This window comes from Thermochaetoides thermophila, assembly GCF_000221225.1.
Source record: "Thermochaetoides thermophila DSM 1495 unplaced genomic scaffold scf7180000011801, whole genome shotgun sequence".
Taxonomy (NCBI): domain Eukaryota; kingdom Fungi; phylum Ascomycota; class Sordariomycetes; order Sordariales; family Chaetomiaceae; genus Thermochaetoides; species Thermochaetoides thermophila.
The window spans coordinates 99,372-118,354 of NW_006383021.1; the positions used below are offsets into that span (position 1 = coordinate 99,372).

Sequence of the window (18,983 nt, forward strand, 5' to 3'; positions counted from 1 at the left end):
CATCCATTCTACCCAGTAATTCTTCCTCAGTGCCGGCTGTGGATTCAAGTATGTCCAACATGAGATGGGCATATAAAATCATACCCTGGCGTGGTAGAGGCAGTTAGCAGGACTGATATCGGCCCATCCACTGTCGATATATGGGAGTACAAGGGCAGATTGCGCAGATGAGAAAGGAAACATTTGTAAACATTGTGGATGTCACTCACACTTGAACGAATTTTCAGTTCCTTCACGACTCGTGGCATATGCGATGGAAACCCAGAGTTTTTCCTATTGATGCGATGATAAATGAACTTTCTCAATGTCCGCATCGAGGTTGTCCACCACATCGCTCAAGTCGAGTCGGAAATGATGCTTGTTATCAACTAAATTCTCTATGTGTTTTACTAAGCGAGCCGTGATGATGATTTTCACGTCAAACCCAGCGATTGTTATTAACCATTCTTGCAGAGTTGTGAGATCATGCTCTTTGCTCTCATATCCTTTGAGTGCATCGGAGTCTTGTTCTCTACATTCATCCAGCGCATCGACGATGAGGTAGCTGGGTTGAACAAGCCCAAGAACTTGTCGTAGTGCCTCGATATACCCGTCTTCGGTGGGTTCATTAGCAAGGCTTTTGCGCGCTAAATTGAAGCATTTTGTTTTCAACTTTGGCATTGATCTTCGAACTCGAAGAAGCAGCTGATGTAAGATTGTATGATAGAAATTTTGAAGAGATCCAACTCGGAAGTCTTTCGCGTCAAAGAAAAAATACATGACGTTGTTTTGCTTGTTCTGGCTGAAATGGTCACATAGCCACGAGATAATGTTAGCGTATTCGTAGTAGGCTTCTATGCGAGGATTGTATCGCCCTTTTTGTATGGAAATATGATCACTGACCTGAGAGATGTACGTCTTCCCTGAACCTGGTTTCCCAAATAGCCAAAGAATACTACCGAGTCTCGGCACTCCATTTCTGGAATGCTGGTTGATCCAATATCCATTTACAGGTCCCGGGAACAAGATTCTGTCGACGTTTGCGCATAATGGATTCGAAGTCGTATGGCTGAAGATTCCTCAGGAAGTCAATATCATCAGCGTCTAAAATTTCGTCAGCTGGCTGTTCCTAAAAATTGCAGATGTTTTGAACAGGATGAATTCAAAAAACGTGTAGGTTGCCGGACTTGGAAGTCTTACTAACCTAAAGAGTCGTTTATCTTTTGGGTTTTGGCTGGAGGGGGGATAATCATCAGCAAAAACACTGTTCAGGACGAGTAGAGGGATTAATGCCACGACGAACCAATCCATGATTCCACCATGTCAGCTATCTTGCTTGTGACAGCGAGATAGCTCGCATCATGTGAACTATCATACTTATTCAGACCGAAATGATCTGTATCCAACGGAGCAGAATCCTCTCCACGACGGGTCGCTGAGCTCTTATTAACAACCTGGAGAGATAGGGAAATTAGCAATATTTCAAGTTACGCAATGCCCAAACTTCCACGGTTCTTACCATCTCAACTTGCACCCCGAAAACAACATTAGGCCTTGTTTCGTAAAAATCGAATGAGACTCCGGGATAATATTTCCTGAACTCGTCCTCAAGTTTTTCCGTTTCTGCAGCCCCGGGATCTAAGTAACGAAAAAGAAGAGGGCTTGCGCCGTCCCAGTAGGCAAATAGACAGTACAGCTTTCCGAGTAGTGAATAATGCGAACCTGCATGTGGGGTTCCAAGGAAGACTACTCCAGCAACGCAGTTCGCGAGACTTTCATATCTTGCTTTTGTATCGGGCTGCGCGGTAGGTCCTTTGGCGAGGACCAGTGCCTATCAAAACCGCAGTGAGATTAATTTTTTGCTCTTTTAAGTTAGATAAATAGGGGTGTCAATATTTGCTTACCTGCTCAATTATGAGCCCACCGAAATTGTGCCCAATAAGGATGAGAGGACGGCCCCGTTCCTTTTATTTTAGCGCACTGGTTAGTTCTTGACTGTTAAATTTGTTTGGAACACTGAGGAACTGGAGTTGACTCACCTCACTACTTCTTCTAACTCTCACAAGGCTGTCAAGAAGTTGTCTTCCGTGGTCAACCAGAGTCTTGTTTAAGGCTCGCGATTGCCAAGTGGAATTGTGACGGTAAGTCATAATGCGCGCCTTGGGAAAATCGTTTGGAAGAAAGTCCCGTAACCAGAGTTTTCCGGATGGTTCATGTGTCCAAGTTCTTTCCACAGAAGATCCTAACCCATGTACCGCTACGATGCTATGAATGGACTTGTTAGCATGCCCTCGAAATCTTTCAAGATAAAGCTTTGAAGCCCCTTACTCTAGCTCTGGGTTTTCAGGCTGATGCAAGAATTTGATAGGATTGATGTTGCTGAGTGCCGACGTGGAGCTGTCAAGATCAGGCTCCAAGAGCTTTTTTCTGACATAATATGACACGAGTGATGGAATAGGTGACATAAAGACTGCCAGAGTGATGAGAGCTAGGACGACAATCTTGCTCCATATTGAATGTGACTGTAATTGGGAGGCCATGAACGCCCCAAGAAATACCACGAAAAAATTTCCAAACGAAGCTTTGTCCAAACGAATGGAGAAACAGATGAACAGAATAATGACAACATGAAACAATAATTCTGGCATTTTTAAGGACTTTGTTCTTCTCCCACGATGAGAAGGGTCGTCTGGAATAATGTTTCACAAGATCGTTGTACGCTTAGGTCACCCAAAAAAAGTCTTTTGCTATCAGTTTTCAGCGATCGATCCGGCCAGAATGGTAGTAAGGTTCCAAGAGTTGGTAACACAGCTGACAAGGGAGTGTGATCTTGAATTACTTGCCGATCGGGGAACCGAAGGCTGCAACTTGGTGAGAATGGATAATGAAAGAGTGAAATGAGGGCGCAGCTAATAATATCTTGGCCAGGTATGCGGGGCCTGATTCGAGTTCTTATGCTGAACAACCGCGCGAATGCGACTGGCTTAGCATCTAGGTCCAACTGCTCCTGCATAGCCGCCGACCCGGCGCTTAAGGCGGGTTGGCGGTTGCTGTAGACAGTAAAGCCAGGTTAGTACTCCACATGGTTACATTACATGCCCAGATGGATTAGAGATAGGCAAAGTTCGGGAAGCCATGAGGCAAGATTTGCGGCTTTGTAGCTGGCTCATGCCGAGTCTTCTGGCAACTCGTAGGCTGCCTCACTGTATTCGTAGTCTAAATACCCATATATATAATAGATGAAGGACATACCACCCATTAGGTTCATCAACGACCGGGGAACGCAACCGTTACCATAAAGACAGTGAAAATCAAGATGGACCAAACTAAACGGTTGAGTGTATCTTCCTTCCAATGAATATCGTGACTTCGCTAAGCTCCTCCTGCATGGTGTCTGTAGAGTGCCTACCCCAGGTCAACAGAAATGACTCTGAACTCTATGAGATATATATGCATGACCTTGGGATGTTGAAGGATAGTCTGTTTGGCAAGCATGCTCAATAAAATGATGCTGGATTCCGATTCCGGCTCCGATGTATATGGTGCCCTATATTTGCTCTCTCTTCAGTAGGCACCTGCACAACGAAAATGTCACGGTTTAAAAAGGACACTACACACTATATATTTAGTGTAGATACCCACTTTCCTACAGGGAGGCAGACACACCCTATGCCTATTTACACAGAAGTTTGTAATCTCTTCAGCGGCTAGGTAGGCAGGGTTCTTACGTTCATCAAGTATATGATCGCGCGAAACTCGACTGTGCGGGTCCATGCCAAGACAGTAGCCATAACAACAACACACCATGATAAACAGGTCAACACGACAAAGAACTAATTTTCACGGAGTTTCATGCTATTTCATGGCACAGAAGTAGTTTTGCCTTTTTCAGGGCTGAAGCTGTACTTTTTTGGTGTATTAGGAAGTTGACAAATCCGACTTACAAGTCGAATATCTCGTCAAGGTCACAAGCGAGCAGCGACCCACCAGGTCCCCTTTGGTGGCCTGTTGATTTCGAAGCAAGTCACTGCGCCACGTAGCAGGCACTAAAACCTCTGGACACCTCTAATTATCACTACATTGTATTCTTCAACTGGGTTAAGTCGCTTCTACATCCCTAATAGACCACGAAATCGCACATCCTCAACAGGACGCCTGACGTACATCGTTCCCTCTCGCTGAGCGTCGATGAATCAACCACCTTTCCGTCTCGAGCAACAGCTTTGCCATAGTTTAGAAGTAGTGATTGAGAATGGGGTGAAGGTGGCTAGAAGAACTGCTACACCAGCTCGACAATCGACATTCCCGAGACGGGATAAAGACTACTTGCCGGGAGAGCCAAGAATCCCCTTGGATGGTAGAACCATCGGTGGCTATCTTAAGGAAGAGCTAGTGGCGAGAGACCTTGAACAGCTGGCTCCATACTTATGGTTGGTTGCCAAGCAGGATAGCTCCCACATCTCGTCACTTACCCACCAGCTTGCAAGAGGCCGCGAGATTGTGATTACGGAGAAGCCAGGATTACACTTGGTTTGGTATTATGACCGAGTTTTTATCAAGCCGTTACCAAAGTACCTCCTCTCTCATGCATTCTGGTCGTTTTACCTATTATCTCACGAATCTCCGATCCCAGAGCCACTACGAAGCGACCTCAAAAAGGCAGCCTTAGGCTTCCTCCGATCATACGCCTTTCTCATCCAACATCGATCCGATTTTGATCTTGCTATGCGCGAAGAGCACCGTTTGCTACCAAAAAATGTCAAATACGTTGAGCTTGCCAAACTTCTTAGGTCTGTGGAATGTATTGATGATTCCATGGTATCTTTACGATACAACTATGGAGAACTGCGTCTCTCGCGGCTTAACTTTTGGGTCAAAATCTTTCTTTTTCGCTTTACATACCACAAAAGCCAAGGACAATACGGAGCGTACTTTTCTCGCTTTCTTGGACCTCTTGCCGCTCTCTTTGCGATCCTTTCCGTCCTGCTGAGCGCTATGCAAGTCTCCTTAGCCGCACTGGAGGCAATGGATAATTCAAACCTTCAGACTTGGAGAAGTTTTGCGAAGGTGTCAAATGAGTTTGCAATATTTGTTCTCTTTTCCGCGGGGCTTTCTCTCGCTTTCCTCTTGATTCTGTTCTTAACTATGCTGTTTCGAGAGGCAATCTATGCGTTCAAAGACTTGTATTACAGAAAAAAAGGTTCTAAGCAAGGCGTACGGGGGACAGGACATAGAAGAATCTACATGACAGATTAGGTGCTCAGAATCTACAATAAATGTACGTTGAGTGAAAAGCTTATGATCATACTTGTGCTGTTAATCCACCTAACCTCAGTGGTAGCATCTCCGTTATTATTGTACGTATTTCTGATGTGGGTGATATGGGCGGCAGACATTTCAGCAAGGCGAACTGGTAATTGGTGACATCTAGTGTGGGGGAGAGTGCTTGCTCTGGCAAAGCGTAGAGGTTTAGCTTGAGGTGCACATGATGGTGTACCTATGTACCTATCCCGTCTCAGCGAGCCGGTCTGAGAACTTCGAGACAGCATCAGGTGGTACAGCCGAGAGACAAAGGACATTCCGGCTTGACAAAGCTTTTGACCTGGTGGTTCCCTATTGCAAGCCAGGTGGATGGTTGCTCTGCATCATGTGGAGAAATTCGAAACAGCGGACCATACGAGGACACAGCAAAGATAACTCAACGCATGTGCAGATAGTCGATTCGTGTCAACATGCGTCCAAAAGGTGGGATTTTGAGTGGATTACGCTGATTTTTGGCTTGATTTCGGCGCATCTGGGAGCAATTCCATGTCTCAGGGCTGAGGCCCGTCCAATCAGCTCACTGGTCGCGCCACCGCGCTAGGCACACCCGGCAGAGTTGCCGAGTAATTGCTAGTGTGAGACCTGAGGGGATTGAGCTGTCTGTCCGATGCGGTGTGCATCCCGCTCTGTGATACGCTGATCTTCTCGTACTTCGCATTGAGAAGTAACTCAGGATTGCCTTTGATTCCCTATTTATACAGGTTGACCGGCGTCAAAGCTCGAGGGTCGCCATCGGATGAACTGAGTTTTTCGTGTCTGGATAACTAAGCGGGGTTTCTCGCTTAACAAGAGTGACCCACTTCGTTCCCGTGGCCTAGCCAAGCCAGACCCTGGAAGGCTCAGGCAAACCAGAGCTGTTGCGCCAAGAATTGCTTGGCGCAGGAATGGGCAACCCTGTCGTGTCAGCCTTCGGCCACCCAACTGCTTCCGTTCTTATCCTCTCCCAGGGCCCAGCTCCCACTTTTCCTTCGCTTTCTTCCACATGGCCTCTTCCACCCTCGAACCACTGCCATCATCGCGCCCGAGCCATCGTGCAACGCATCCCCAGCATCGCTCCCGGGGCCTGGCTCTCGTTCCTTTTCGTGTGTTTTCAGCGTATTCGATCAACTTCCCGTCTCGACGCTGGGGTCCAGGTTGAGCTGCTCGCGTTCTCTCCTTTGCTGACCCTCGCTCGCACCCTAAACAAAAATATCCACCCGCTGCCGCCTGCTCCGCGGCCAGCTCCGACAACCCTGCTCTTGATGCCCGCTCCTAACCCAGCTCCCCCGGTTCCCGCGTTGTCGTCCGCAAGATGCTGCGACGGCCTCCCGGCCATGTCGCTCCCCCGCGTCCGCGCCAGCGTAACAAATATTTGCTGGCGCTCGCTTTGATTCTCCTCCCATGGCTGCCCCTCGCCGATGCTCAGCAGCAGCACCCGCCAGCCGGCCGGCCGCCCTCCCCGCTTCGAGATCCCGGCACCCCCGCCGCATACCATGTGCGCTCCCCGTCTCCCCCCGAGGACGACCAGCATGCGGCCCCCAACCTCGCCGCCACCACTGTGACCGCTGATGGCACTGCGGCTGTTCATGCCCGCAGGACGTCAGTGTCGGGATACGTTGACGACGAGATCGCCCGCAGCCATCTGCGGGCTCTAGCTTCTCGCTCCACCTACAACATTCCTGACGATGTGCGCGCCCACGCTTTGGCTCCGGACTTGTCCGTTCGAGCACCACCTCCATCTCATTACCGAGGCTCTTCCGTTCCTGGAGGGGCTGGCCTCTCGCAGCATCTTGCGCGGAGCCTGGAGGACTGGGAAGTGGAAGACTTTGTTCTTCTGGCGACCGTCGACGGAGACCTCATTGCCAGTGACCGCAAGACCGGTCAGGAGCGCTGGCACTTTAAGGCCGACCAGCCTCTGGTCGAGACCAGACATTTCAGAACCAACCGCTCTGTCCTCGACGAGGACTTCGACCCTATTGATCACTATATCTGGGTCGTTGAGCCTACGAGAGACGGCGAATTGTACTTATGGCGCCCGCATGAGAACGGCGCCGGCCTGGCTAAAATGGCCTGGACCATGAAAAAGGTAGTCGAAGAGTTGTCTCCGTATGACGACAAGATAAATGGCGTCGTGTATACAGGGGACAAACGAACCACCATGATTACCTTGAATGCTCTTACCGGCACAGTGATCAAAGAGTTCGGCTCTACTGGAAGCTATGTCAACAAAGTTGAGTCTGAGAGCTGCTTCAAGCCTAATGCCCTCGCCGACCGCGAGGAAGAGTGCAGCGATGATCCTACCATCACCCTCGGGCGCACTGAGTACAGTGTCATCATCCATCGGGCTGATGGCAGCCCGATCGCGTCTCTCAAGTACTCCGAGTGGGGTCCTAACACACAGGATAACGATCTTCTGCAACAGAATATCATCTCTAAAGATAGCCGCTATATCACCGGTCAGCACGACGGCAAGGTATACGGTTTTGATTATGGGCGCTTCAGCGAGGAGCGCCCTCTCTTCACGAAGACTCTTTCGTCTCCTGTCGCCCGTGTCTTCGACGTGCTACGACGCATCGGCGATCCTCCGGGCGGTAATCCGGAGCTGATTGTTCTTCCCCAGCCACCGCTGCCAGTCACCGACGAGGAAAACCTTCGTCTCCGCAGCGAAAAGGTGTTTATCAACCAGACTGAGCAAGGAGGATGGTACGCTCTGTCAGCCCTTCGATACCCGCTGATCATGTCTGCTCCCGCTGCTGCGATTCACCGGCTTGACTGGTGGAAGATTAAAGGCGCATGGGATCTCCTGAGCGACCAGCAAAAGTCTAGCGTCCTTGTCGGGACGCACAATTTACCCAGCGCAATTGGCACGGTTGAGCGTCCCGAGTCCCAACGCTTGCTGTTGGACGCACCCCGGGAGACTGATAAGCCCGTTGCCGTTGAACCCAAGCTCCCCCTCGAACCAGAGCTTCCACCTTTGCTTCCGCCGCCGCAGCCAGAGCCAAGCAGGATCTTTGAAACTGCTAAGAGGATCCCCGAAATTGCCGCGATCAAGGTCATCGACCTGATTAGCAATCCAGCCGCCATTGTTCTCTTCTTTGTTAGTCTTTGGCTTGTTTACAAGGACCGTATTCTCTCCTGGAAGCATCAGCAATGGGATAAGAGAGTTAGTGCTCTGGTGTCGAAGATCCAGGTTACCCCTACTGTCTCTGAGCCAGCACTCGTACAACCTCAGTCTGCCCATTCGGACGCTGCTCAAGCCTCTTCTCAACAGGAGATTGCCATTGTCCCTGAGGCTGGCGAAACCAAGGCTGAGTCGCCTTTTGCTTCAGCCCCAGCGGCTACTCAACCAACTACCATCGAACTACCTCAGGAGCCAGAGAAGACTGCCCAACCCCCAAGCCAGGATTCAGGTACTCCCGATTCTGCAGTGTCCCGCACAAGTCCTTCGACTGAATCAGCTCAACCAGCCGCCGAGGGGGCTGATGGTGCAGCGTCTGCAGAACCTGTTAAGAAGAAGAAGGCTCATAGGGGTCGGCGAGCTGGTGTCAAACACCGCAAGGGACCCAAGAAGAATGCAGCCAACAATGACGCTGCCCAGGCCGACCCTACCCAGCAGGCAGTTGAAGAAGTTGTCAACAAAGCCAAATCGCTGGTTCGCGAGCCGAAGCTTGAACCAGATATCATCACTGCCGGGGCAGGCGACGAAGTGTCGGGCCACATCCTCAAGATGGGTCTCCTGGAGGTCAACGAAGCCGAACCTCTTGGTACTGGCAGCAACGGTACCATTGTCTTTGCCGGCAAGTGGGACGGCCGTGACGTTGCCGTCAAGCGTATGCTGGTACAATTCAATGAAATTGCTAGTCAGGAGACAAGACTGTTGCGCGAGAGCGATGACCACCCGAATGGTAAGCACTGTTTGCTTCCTGTTGTAATTCAACAATTTGCTGACGACCACAGTTATCCGCTACTACGCCCAGCAAGAGCGCGCCGACTTCCTTTACATAGCCCTTGAGCTCTGCGAAGCATCTCTCGCCGACATTGTCCAGCGCCCACACTGCTACCGAGAATTAGCCCAGGCTGGTGAGCGTGATATGCCTGGTGTTCTGTGGCAGATTGCCAATGGTCTTGCCCATCTGCACAGCCTGCGCATTGTTCATCGTGATCTGAAGCCTCAGAACATTCTGGTCAATATGGGCAAAGATGGCAAGCCGCGCATTCTCGTATCGGATTTCGGTCTCTGTAAGAAGCTGGAAGGTGGCCAGTCATCATTCGGTGCCACTACCGCTCATGCTGCAGGTACCAGTGGGTGGCGAGCGCCAGAGCTGCTCATCGATGATGACGTCCCCGGATCCAGTGCCCTGGCGCTTACTGATCCCGGCTCCAGTCTACACAGCGCTTCAGGGTCCGGACATCCTGAAAACCCAGTGATTTCTCACCATCGCCGCGTAACTCGTGCCATCGACATCTTTTCGCTGGGCTTGGTATACTTTTATGTCCTTACCCGCGGCAATCATCCCTTCGACTGTGGCGACCGGTTCATGCGTGAGGTCAACATCCGCAAGGGCAACTACAACCTGTCTGCGCTCGACGCTCTCGGTGATTTCGCGTACGAGGCTCGCGACCTTATCAGCAGCATGCTCAACGCCAACCCTAAGCTGCGCCCTACCGCTCGCGATGTCATGGCTCATCCCTTCTTCTGGACATACAAGAAGCGTCTCTCCTTTTTGTGTGATGTGTCGGATCACTTTGAGAAAGAACCTCGCGATCCGCCGTCGCCAGCTCTTCAAGAGTTGGAGAGTCATGCGCCCGACGTCGTTCGCGGAGACTTCCTGAAGCACCTGCCCCGTGAGTTTGTCGAGTCTCTCGGCAAGCAGCGCAAATACACTGGGTCTAGGCTTCTTGACTTGCTTCGGGCATTGAGGAATAAGCGAAACCATTATGAAGATATGTCTGACTCTCTCAAGAAGATGGTTGGGAGGTTGCCAGACGGGTATCTTCGTTTCTGGGCAACCCGGTTTCCAAACTTGCTCATTGTGTGCTGGAATGTGGTGTACGACCTGCATTGGGATGACACAGATCGGTTCAGGGATTACTATCAGCCTGCTCCTCCGATTTAGAGTGGTTTTCAGGTAGTTGAATGGGAGATTGTTATTTTGCTGCTTAGCCTCGTTTGGGGTCCGCTTGGTCGCTCTTCGCAATGCTACATCCAGTTTTCAAGTTTTCAATCTGCGACTTTTCCATCTGGTGCCTACTCTCGGATTCTGAGTCTTGTTCTTACCTTGCTGATCTTTCAGGCTCTTTTGCTTTCATGATCATCATATGTTCTCTCTTCAACCGTTCAAATTAAAGCAGCCGCAATAGACACATCGCTCTGGCAATCCACCTTCCCCTGAAATGACTTGCCCTCGTTAACGACGCCTATTATTGCTTTCTAGCTGTGTCGATTCAGGACATGTTTGGATATGGACGCAGACTGTTACAATGGGTTGGATCACCCAAGCCGTTAGGTCCAGGAGTTTGAAAGAGCATAACTCTGAGTAAATGTTAGGCGCGTGATGCTGGCCAAGACGGACTAGAAGAGGTAATAATGAAAACCTAGGGAGGAAGTCCATATGTAGAAACCACGATGGGGAATAACTGATTACAGCTGAGTTGGCATCAACTCCAAATCTTGGCCCAGATTCCGCAAGTCATGCGGGAGGAAGGGCCGGTTCGGGACGAGCCAGCCGAGGGCCCTTCAATGGTCAAAGGTGTCGATGCTTGGCGTTAGATCAACCAATCAGGGAGTTGAGGCATAACACAAAGTAGGCTCAAAGCCGAGCATCTAATTCAACAAATTAAACAAACTCATGTTTAGAGTCTGATCACTCGAGGTTATCATAAGAGAACACATAGGAAGGGTTGCATCAATGGCTTACAGGGCCTTCGCTTGCATGGTGAGCCGAGAAGTGTCCCCTTAGAGCTGCGGACATCCCTAGTTTCCGAAAGTGCCTACCTGAAGGAGCGTCGATATTATCGATGACTCAGCACTTGAGCTTTCATGGTCATGATTTTTAGATATTGTGTCACCGGAGGCTTTGTATTGTCTACGAATATTTGTTCAAGTGGTATAAATTGTTACTCTTCTGCAATTGTTCAGATATCAGAGTAACAATCGTTAGTAGTACCTATCAAGTACAAAGTCACGTGCAACGGTGAAGGCCGCGGCTCGACCTCCCCACCAGCCACGCGCGTCTTGAGCGCCGCCTCAATAGCAACCCGAGCGACCAAGCGACCAGAACAACTGCACCAGCCCGCAGTACTGCCAACATAAAAAAATCGTACGGCACTGGCAGACCCAACGCCGTCGGAGCCATCTCGATCGCTTGCGTTTATTTTGCCAACTTTTTGAATTTTTCCCACTTAGTTCCCACGATCCGTGCGGTCACCATCATTTTTCCTCCGTTTGCTTGGGGCAGTACACCAACGGGGCTCCAGGCGCTGCAAGCACTGCAAACCTCGCTGGAAGCAGCACTGCAAGGCGCAACGCCAGCGCAGGCCCTTCCGAGCCCACGTCTGCACCGTGACGTGACGCCTGATCTTACCATCTGCATTCCCCCCAACCACCAACCTCACTTCACCCCATACCCCGCGGTTTCCGCGCGCAACACTTCACTGGACACGCGTTTCGTTTCTTGCTTCATCGCCCCTCGGTGCCAGAGACAAGCCGTTCGCCTTCAGACCTTATTATTTTTTGTTTTTTTTTCCCGCGTTTTCTGTCCGCCTGTAGTCGGTCGCTAAGCATCGAGCTTCGCGCGGCCACAGCAAACGACCACACGTTTTCTGTCACCAATTGATGCGACTTGCCGTCTCGGCAACATGTCGACTCAACGTAAGTTGTTTAGAAATCATCCAAGGTTGTTAGTTTGATCTGATGTGCTGATTGTCGGGGCGTGCCGCAGTAACCGAAGACGAGCGGGAACGCTACACGCGCATCATCGATGATCTCATTCACAAGGCCGACCTGGAGACTGTTACGCGTAAGAAGATCCGCCAGGGCTTGGAGGAGGCCATTGGCAAGGATTTGAGCGATCAGAAGGCATGCTGACTGCATCTTCATCCCCCCGAAATACCATTCCATCCCATGTGCTAATCGACCTTGAAGAATGCCATTAAAGAGCTGATCGAGGCCCGCTTTGACGCCATCTCGGGTGTCCAACAGCAGCCGACGCCGGAGGAGGCCAACGGCGCAGGCTCGCCCGAGTCAGCTTCGGCGAACGGTGACGGCGAGCCGACCGCCAAGAAGCGGAAGCGTGAAACTTCGTCCATTGAGGACGCCGACGCCCGCCTTGCCGCAGAGCTGCAGGCACAGGAGAACAGCCTGGCGCGCCAGCGCGTCACCCGTGGTGCTAATAAGGCTAAGGGCAAGGCTGCCAATAGCAAGGCCGCTGATAAGGGCAAGAAGGGCAAGGCAAAGAAGAGTGCCAAGCGCGTACGGGATGAGGACGATAGTGAGGCTGGTTCCGGCGACGATGGCGAGAAGCCCAAGCGGAAGGCTGGTGGCGGCTTCCAGAAGCCGTTTAACCTGAGCTATCCTTTGCAGGAGCTTACTGGCGAGACCCAGGTAAGCATTTGTCAGGTGAGAAATCGAAGTTACTTTTTGTGCTAACAGTTTGATCAGCTCTCTCGCCCTCAGGTGGTCAAGAAGCTTTGGGACTACATCAAGGAAAAGGACCTTCAGGATCCCAACGACAAGCGTCAGATCATCTGCGATTCCAAACTCCAGGCTATCTTCAAGCAGGAGAAGATTAACATGTTCTCCATGAACAAGCTGTTGGGGAACCAACTGTACCCGATCGATGAGTAAAAAAAGGAGGAAGAAGCATTCACTTGCATTGACGGATCAACATTGGCGGGAACAAAGGATATCTTTTTGTGTGACACGACTAACTCGGTAGTGGGCGTGAAGGCGTCTGGGGCACTCTTATACTTGACTTTGGGTCAGGAATTGCTTGATCATACTGGGGATTGAGCTGCCCCTTTCTCTGTTTCCCTTTTTTCGTTTTTTTTTTTCTATATCATTTTGGCTGGTCGGTCGGCTGATATGGCAGGCGTCTCTGGTTACCTCGAGTCCAATATTACTCACTGAGCCGATCATCTCTTTCGAGCGAATGATGTTTTATTCCAAGTCCGTCTTCGTGCGTTTTCGTCGTTGCTGTTCGTTTCGTTCTTTGTGACAATCAGTTCTCACTTTCTGGACACCTCTCTCCGCGCCTGAACAGTTTGTCAGTATTTTTGGTTGTGCTTGCTATGTCACGAGCTGCCTCTGCATTGCATGTATTCCGTTTTATGCCTTTACGCGGACGGCGGTTTCTCGACGCTATGGATTCTGGCCCCAGGCTTTCAGAATAGCCACGACAACCGGTACACCATTGAACATTCAGATGGATGTCTGTTTACAGCGAGTTTTCTTGTCTTTTTTTTTCATCCTCTATGTTCATTCGTACAATTTACTGTTTAGTCTTTGGATCAAGATGGATGTACGAAATGGGGTCTGAATGGGATGGTATCATGTAGTTAGGACGAAGCGATAGCAAGCGATGAGCAAACGGGTACGTTATCGTAAAGGGGCTATGATAGGATCATTGTGAATGCTCAGTACTCAGCATAACTCTGAAAACTCTCACTTTCCATCTAGCTCGTAACCTTACCATTGACCCAGCCTCTTGGTGTCCGCCTAATAGGCTGAGTTATTGCATATTTCTCACCCGTCAATCGAAACATATGAGGGTACCTATGTCTGTGCTGCTGCCAAGGATCAAAGCCATCTATCTTATCTGGCTGCAGAGCATTCTTTAATTTTCTCTCCATTGGCACCCCTGAATAAGGCGCACGACATCATCGGAAATGACACATGCGGCGTGCACTGGTTGTGACCGTGGCCCCATGCTGCTACGGGTTAGCCAATCATCACGCGAACTGCACGCAGACCTGCCAGTCTTGGCAGCTGGCAGCTGGAGTCAAAAGTGTCCGGAGCTCTCAGCAGCAACCCCACCTTAGAAACTCCAACATCAAGCTCGAGCAGAACCCTGAAATATTTCATCAGCACCCAACACCTGCCCGACATCTTTCTCACCAATACGAAACAAATATCACACAGCCCATAGTGACACAAAAAGACTTGATTAATTGACAGAGTTTTGAATTGCTTTCAACGGTTTGCGAATCGCCAATTGCTCGGCTTTCTCCGCTTTCACCGCAATCTCGATCCTCAACCTTCATAACCCCTCGACAACTCAGACAAACTCAAGACCATGGCTTCCACAGACGCGCCCCCGCCAACCGACAGCGAGGATAGAAATCAATCATCTTCAGGACCCCGTAGCGACGGCAGATCAAGGGGGAGAGGAGGTAGAGGAGGAGGTGGAGGAGGAGGACGGGGCCGCGGTCGCGGAGACAGCGGTCGCAGAGGGCGTGGAAGAGGACAACAAACAGCCCCTCCAGAGCAGACAAATAACGCAAAGCCCGCGCAAAGTTTTAAGGCTAAGCCTGCTACTGACGAGGCTGCCGGCGGTGGCGATGGCGAGGTCTGCTTCATCTGCACCAACCCAATCAGCCACTATTCCATACCCCCTTGTAACCACATCACATGCCACATCTGCGCCCTACGCTTGCGCGCCCTCTACAAGAACAAGGACTGCCCTCACTGCCGGGTTGGTATCTCCTGACTGAAACGGCATCCCGTGGTGGGATCTGAATTTGGTGCAGTGCGCGCTGACTGAGTAACAGACCTCTTCTCCCTTCGTCATCTTCACCGACGACATCACCAAACGGTTCGACCAGTATGCCGACTCCGAGATTACGAGCACTGACCAGAACATTGGTATCAAATACGTCGGCGAGGACATTGTCGGCGACACCGTGCTGCTGTTACGCTACAACTGCCCAGACCCCAGCTGCGACTTCGCTGGCCTGGGCTGGCCCGATTTGCACCGCCACGTACAGAGTGTTCATCGCAAGAAGATGTGTGACATTTGTATCCGACATAAGAAGGTCTTTACGCATGAGCATGAACTGTTCACTAGTGATGAGCTGAAGGCCCATATGCGGTACTCTGACCGTCGCCCGGGCGCTGCCGACCAAACCGGTTTTCGAGGGCATCCTCTCTGCGAGTTTTGCGGTGTTCGTTATTACGATATTGATAAGCTCTGGGAGCACTGCCGCGATAAGCACGAGCGGTGTTTCCTGTGTGATCGCCGCGACTCACGCCAGCCTCACTACTTCCCCGACTACGACCGGCTGGAGGAGCACTTTAGCAAGGAGCACTACTTATGCCCATATCAGGAATGCCTCGAGAAAAAGTTCGTAGTGTTTGAGACCCAGATGGATCTCCAGGCGCACAAACTGAGTGAGCATGGCGAGTCTTCAAGGGGGAGGGAAGCTCGGATCGTAGATTTGTCGAACTTCACACTACGTCAACGTTACGAGCAAGAACGGAGTGCGGCCAGCCGCACCACGCGTAGGAGAGAACCTGAGCCAGCTCCAGAGTCTCTTCACTCGGCCCAGCCGACTGCGACCGAGCTTGCCCCTTCCAGACCGCTTCAAGGTCTCCAGCAGCAACACCAGGAGGCCCGCAATCGGTCCATCCTCGACTCCATGGAATCCCTTACCATCTCTGACCTCTCCTCCCTTACCCCCGAACAGCGTGCAACCCTCACGCGTCACAGCGCCGTTATCGAGCGAGCGTCCAATCTGCTTGGCAACGATTCCTCCAAGATTGCTACCTTCCGCCAGCACATCTCGTCCTATAATCGCGGGTCTATGACGGCCCAGCAACTTCTCGATGCCTTCTTTGCTCTCTTTTCCGAAACCGCGTCCCCCGCGCTCGGCACACTTGTTAGGGAAGTTGCCGATCTGTTTGAGGACAAACGAAAGGGTGATGCGCTGAACAGGGCGTGGAATGACTGGCGCGCAATTAATGAGGATTACCCGTCGTTGCCTGGCTTGGGTGGTATGCGGGCTGGGTCTGGAGGTTCTGGTGCTGGCAACTGGGCAGCGGCTGCTGCTGCTCCATTGAGTGCTGCCGACAGCGCGGCTGCTATTGCTGCCGATCTGGGTCGCTCAGCACGTGTGCTGAAGCTAAAGAGTAGCACCCTCAAGGGAACAGCAGCTAGGCCCGGCACCGGGGCTGCCGCGTCCAGTTGGGCCGCTACAGCCTCGTCATCACGTGCGCCACTAGTTGATTCCCCCGATGCGTTTCCCGCTCTGCCGAGTGTTTCATCATCCGCTCAGTCCAAGCAAAAACAGCCTTCAAGCTGGGGTGCTGCTGCCTCGGGCAGTACCCCGACGATCACAACGACGACAGCGTCGAAGACAGCCGCGAACGCGGCCAAGAAATCTGCCCCACCGCTCTCATCTAGCGAGGCCTTTCCGGCGCTGCCAGCTGCGCCAAAGGTGCAGACAACAGCGTTTGGTTATGGCAGAGGAGCAGTTAGGAGGGACTGGGGTGTTTCGAGGGATACAGGGTTTACATGGGGCGGTACAAATGGCGGCCAGGAAACTGGGTCGTCGTCTCAGCAGGACCAACCTGGCCAGGTGGAAGGCGAACATGCAGCTGAAGGGAAAGGCAAAAAGAAGAAGAAGCAAGTTTTAGTACATTGGGGGTGAGGTTTTGTCTGGTTGTTAGAGACGTGATACTGCTGGCACGACCATTTTGGAATTGAAACGTGAGATGAAGGTCAGAATTCGCTTCCAATTATGGTACGAGGATGCTCAGTGGTTAAAGCGTACCTCGCGCAAATACATCGTCGATACCAAGGAGATAATTTTCCTAGGATGTTTTGACAGTATTATTGTCTACCTGACTATTTCTGCGACGTCTATTGTGCTGGCACTCTCGAGCCCACCTTCATTAACTATCAGAAAGTTAACACAATTGATGGGAAGAATCTCAAGTCATCCACCCCGAAACGGGTACCTGGCAGCATCTTGCATCCAACAGCGCTACATCGACGGGCACTGTAATAGTCTAGCCTTTTGCCTAGGTGGTCGCTGCAGTTTGAGAAAAAAAAAAACATTACACCTGGCTCTCATACCGTGCTGACCCCCCACCCACCTGACCTTCGGCAATCCGAGTTCGTCGGGTAAGTATTTCGAATTTACCGCAACGCATTGACTTACAAATAATCCAAGTTACTAGTGTCTTGGCTGCCTACTTAGTTATATCGATTGATTCTGGATATCCTCATCACAAAGCATATTAGAGAAAAGATGCCTTTATTACTATCTTCGGTTACTTCGGCGTTATACGAGCCGTAAGCCGTCTCAAAGTACGGTAGTTACCAGTCGGTATTAAACAGATTTGCTTCCAGTCATGAGACTCACAGTAGACGTATAGGCATCAATTGAATGCAGGTAGTACTTGTATCTATCTAGGTGCCTGAATTTTTATGCGTGTCGTTCCGGACCGTATTGACGTCCTCGACCGTATCACAAAACATAGTCCCACGGTTTGCTCAGCACCCACATTAGCTCCTGCGGAATGATATGCTCAATATTTAGGCAATAGATTGTTCAGGTAATAAGAACTCTAGTAACGCCGAAGTTACGGGTATCTTTCGAAATGAGAAAAACCAGTCTCCCGTCACTTTATAGGGCCCGACTCAATGGTACGACAGGTAAAGTTTCTCTGACAAGTCAGTATTAGCCTTCAGTTAAGTTCACACTCCAGTTTCGCGTCACAGTTATCCCCTTCTGGTGCCTTGCACCCACAAGAACAGGCTTCATCCTTTGCACAGAGAGCCTGACAGAACCCCTTCTGATAACAATGCAAGAAGCATGCCCTTGTCGGGCCATATCCAAGGTGGCCATCTGTCTTACAAGTGACAACCTCCTCCTCCTCCTCCTCCTCTTCTTCTTTCTTTCTTCTTCTTCGTCTTCTTCTTCTTCGGAGTCACTGTCACTGTCCTCAGACTCTTCGTTGTTGCCATCTTCTTCCTCTTCGCTAGAGTCTTCACTATCGCTCTCACTGACGGAGTCGCCTTCCACTTCAAGTTGGGCGTTCTGGGGAAAGTGTCAACTTTTAGTTTTGAGAAAATAGAAGACAGCCGTGCTGTCGGCCTGTGGGATCAACACTTACCAGCAGAAAGTCCTCAACGCCTTTCACACACAAAATCTTCCCAGAGCCCTTATCCCCGCTGCACGTAACATTGCGAATGTTATCGTACCAGGCAACAGGCCCGGCTGAGCGCCGAGAGCTGGCCAGATTATGGTTCTCAAAATGATGGGGACTACCTCGTGGCATTCCCATCACACCCAGGAAGATAGCAGAGAGTGTGTAAACAGTTGATAACTTCATTTTGGCTTTACGGTTTGTATCTGTGGTTGAGGCGCGAGTTTGGGCCCAGGTATGTTGGAACGTCTTATATCCAGAGTCTTGTTGAGAACAAGCTTGACTATAAATGAATACAGCAGAATACGAGATGTCAATCACCATGCAGGCTTTGTGTCAAGAACTGGCACACCGGTGGTGTTTAACTCCCTAGCCAAGAGCCTTATGTTGTCGCCAGGTCCATTTTTCCACCATTCAGGAGTAAATCGGCGAACTGCAATCGGACTCGGCCAGCCCTAATGTACGACCGGAGATGCTCGATGAGTCCGGTGGATCAATCAGAAGCTTTTCACCACTCTTTGGAGATGAGACTGGCAGTCACGTGTCGAATCAA

The 18,983-nt window shown here is 50.8% G+C and overlaps 4 protein-coding genes across 4 annotated transcripts; 3 read left to right on the forward strand and 1 right to left on the reverse strand.

The window, feature by feature from the left end:
- Nucleotides 1-6,592: 6,592 nt before the first annotated feature.
- CTHT_0000300 (uncharacterized protein) lies at nt 6,593-10,397 on the forward strand (the record flags this gene model as incomplete). Its single annotated transcript, XM_006690522.1, has 2 exons — nt 6,593-9,185; nt 9,238-10,397. 2 exons carry the CDS (start codon nt 6,593-6,595, stop codon nt 10,395-10,397), a joined length of 3,753 nt encoding a protein of 1,250 aa, XP_006690585.1.
- A 1,741-nt stretch (nt 10,398-12,138) lies between these two features.
- CTHT_0000310 (uncharacterized protein) lies at nt 12,139-13,126 on the forward strand (the record flags this gene model as incomplete). Its single annotated transcript, XM_006690523.1, has 4 exons — nt 12,139-12,151; nt 12,222-12,299; nt 12,438-12,883; nt 12,941-13,126. 4 exons carry the CDS (start codon nt 12,139-12,141, stop codon nt 13,124-13,126), a joined length of 723 nt encoding a protein of 240 aa, XP_006690586.1.
- A 1,447-nt stretch (nt 13,127-14,573) lies between these two features.
- Nucleotides 14,574-16,926, forward strand: CTHT_0000320 (uncharacterized protein; the record flags this gene model as incomplete). The annotated part of the gene is made up of 2 exons (XM_006690524.1): nt 14,574-14,972; nt 15,049-16,926. 2 exons carry the CDS (start codon nt 14,574-14,576, stop codon nt 16,924-16,926), a joined length of 2,277 nt encoding a protein of 758 aa, XP_006690587.1.
- Nucleotides 16,927-17,902: 976 nt separating this feature from the next.
- On the reverse strand, nt 17,903-18,616 carry CTHT_0000330 (uncharacterized protein; the record flags this gene model as incomplete). Its single annotated transcript, XM_006690525.1, has 3 exons — nt 17,903-17,947; nt 18,139-18,321; nt 18,398-18,616. 3 exons carry the CDS (start codon nt 18,614-18,616, stop codon nt 17,903-17,905), a joined length of 447 nt encoding a protein of 148 aa, XP_006690588.1.
- Nucleotides 18,617-18,983: the final 367 nt, after the last annotated feature.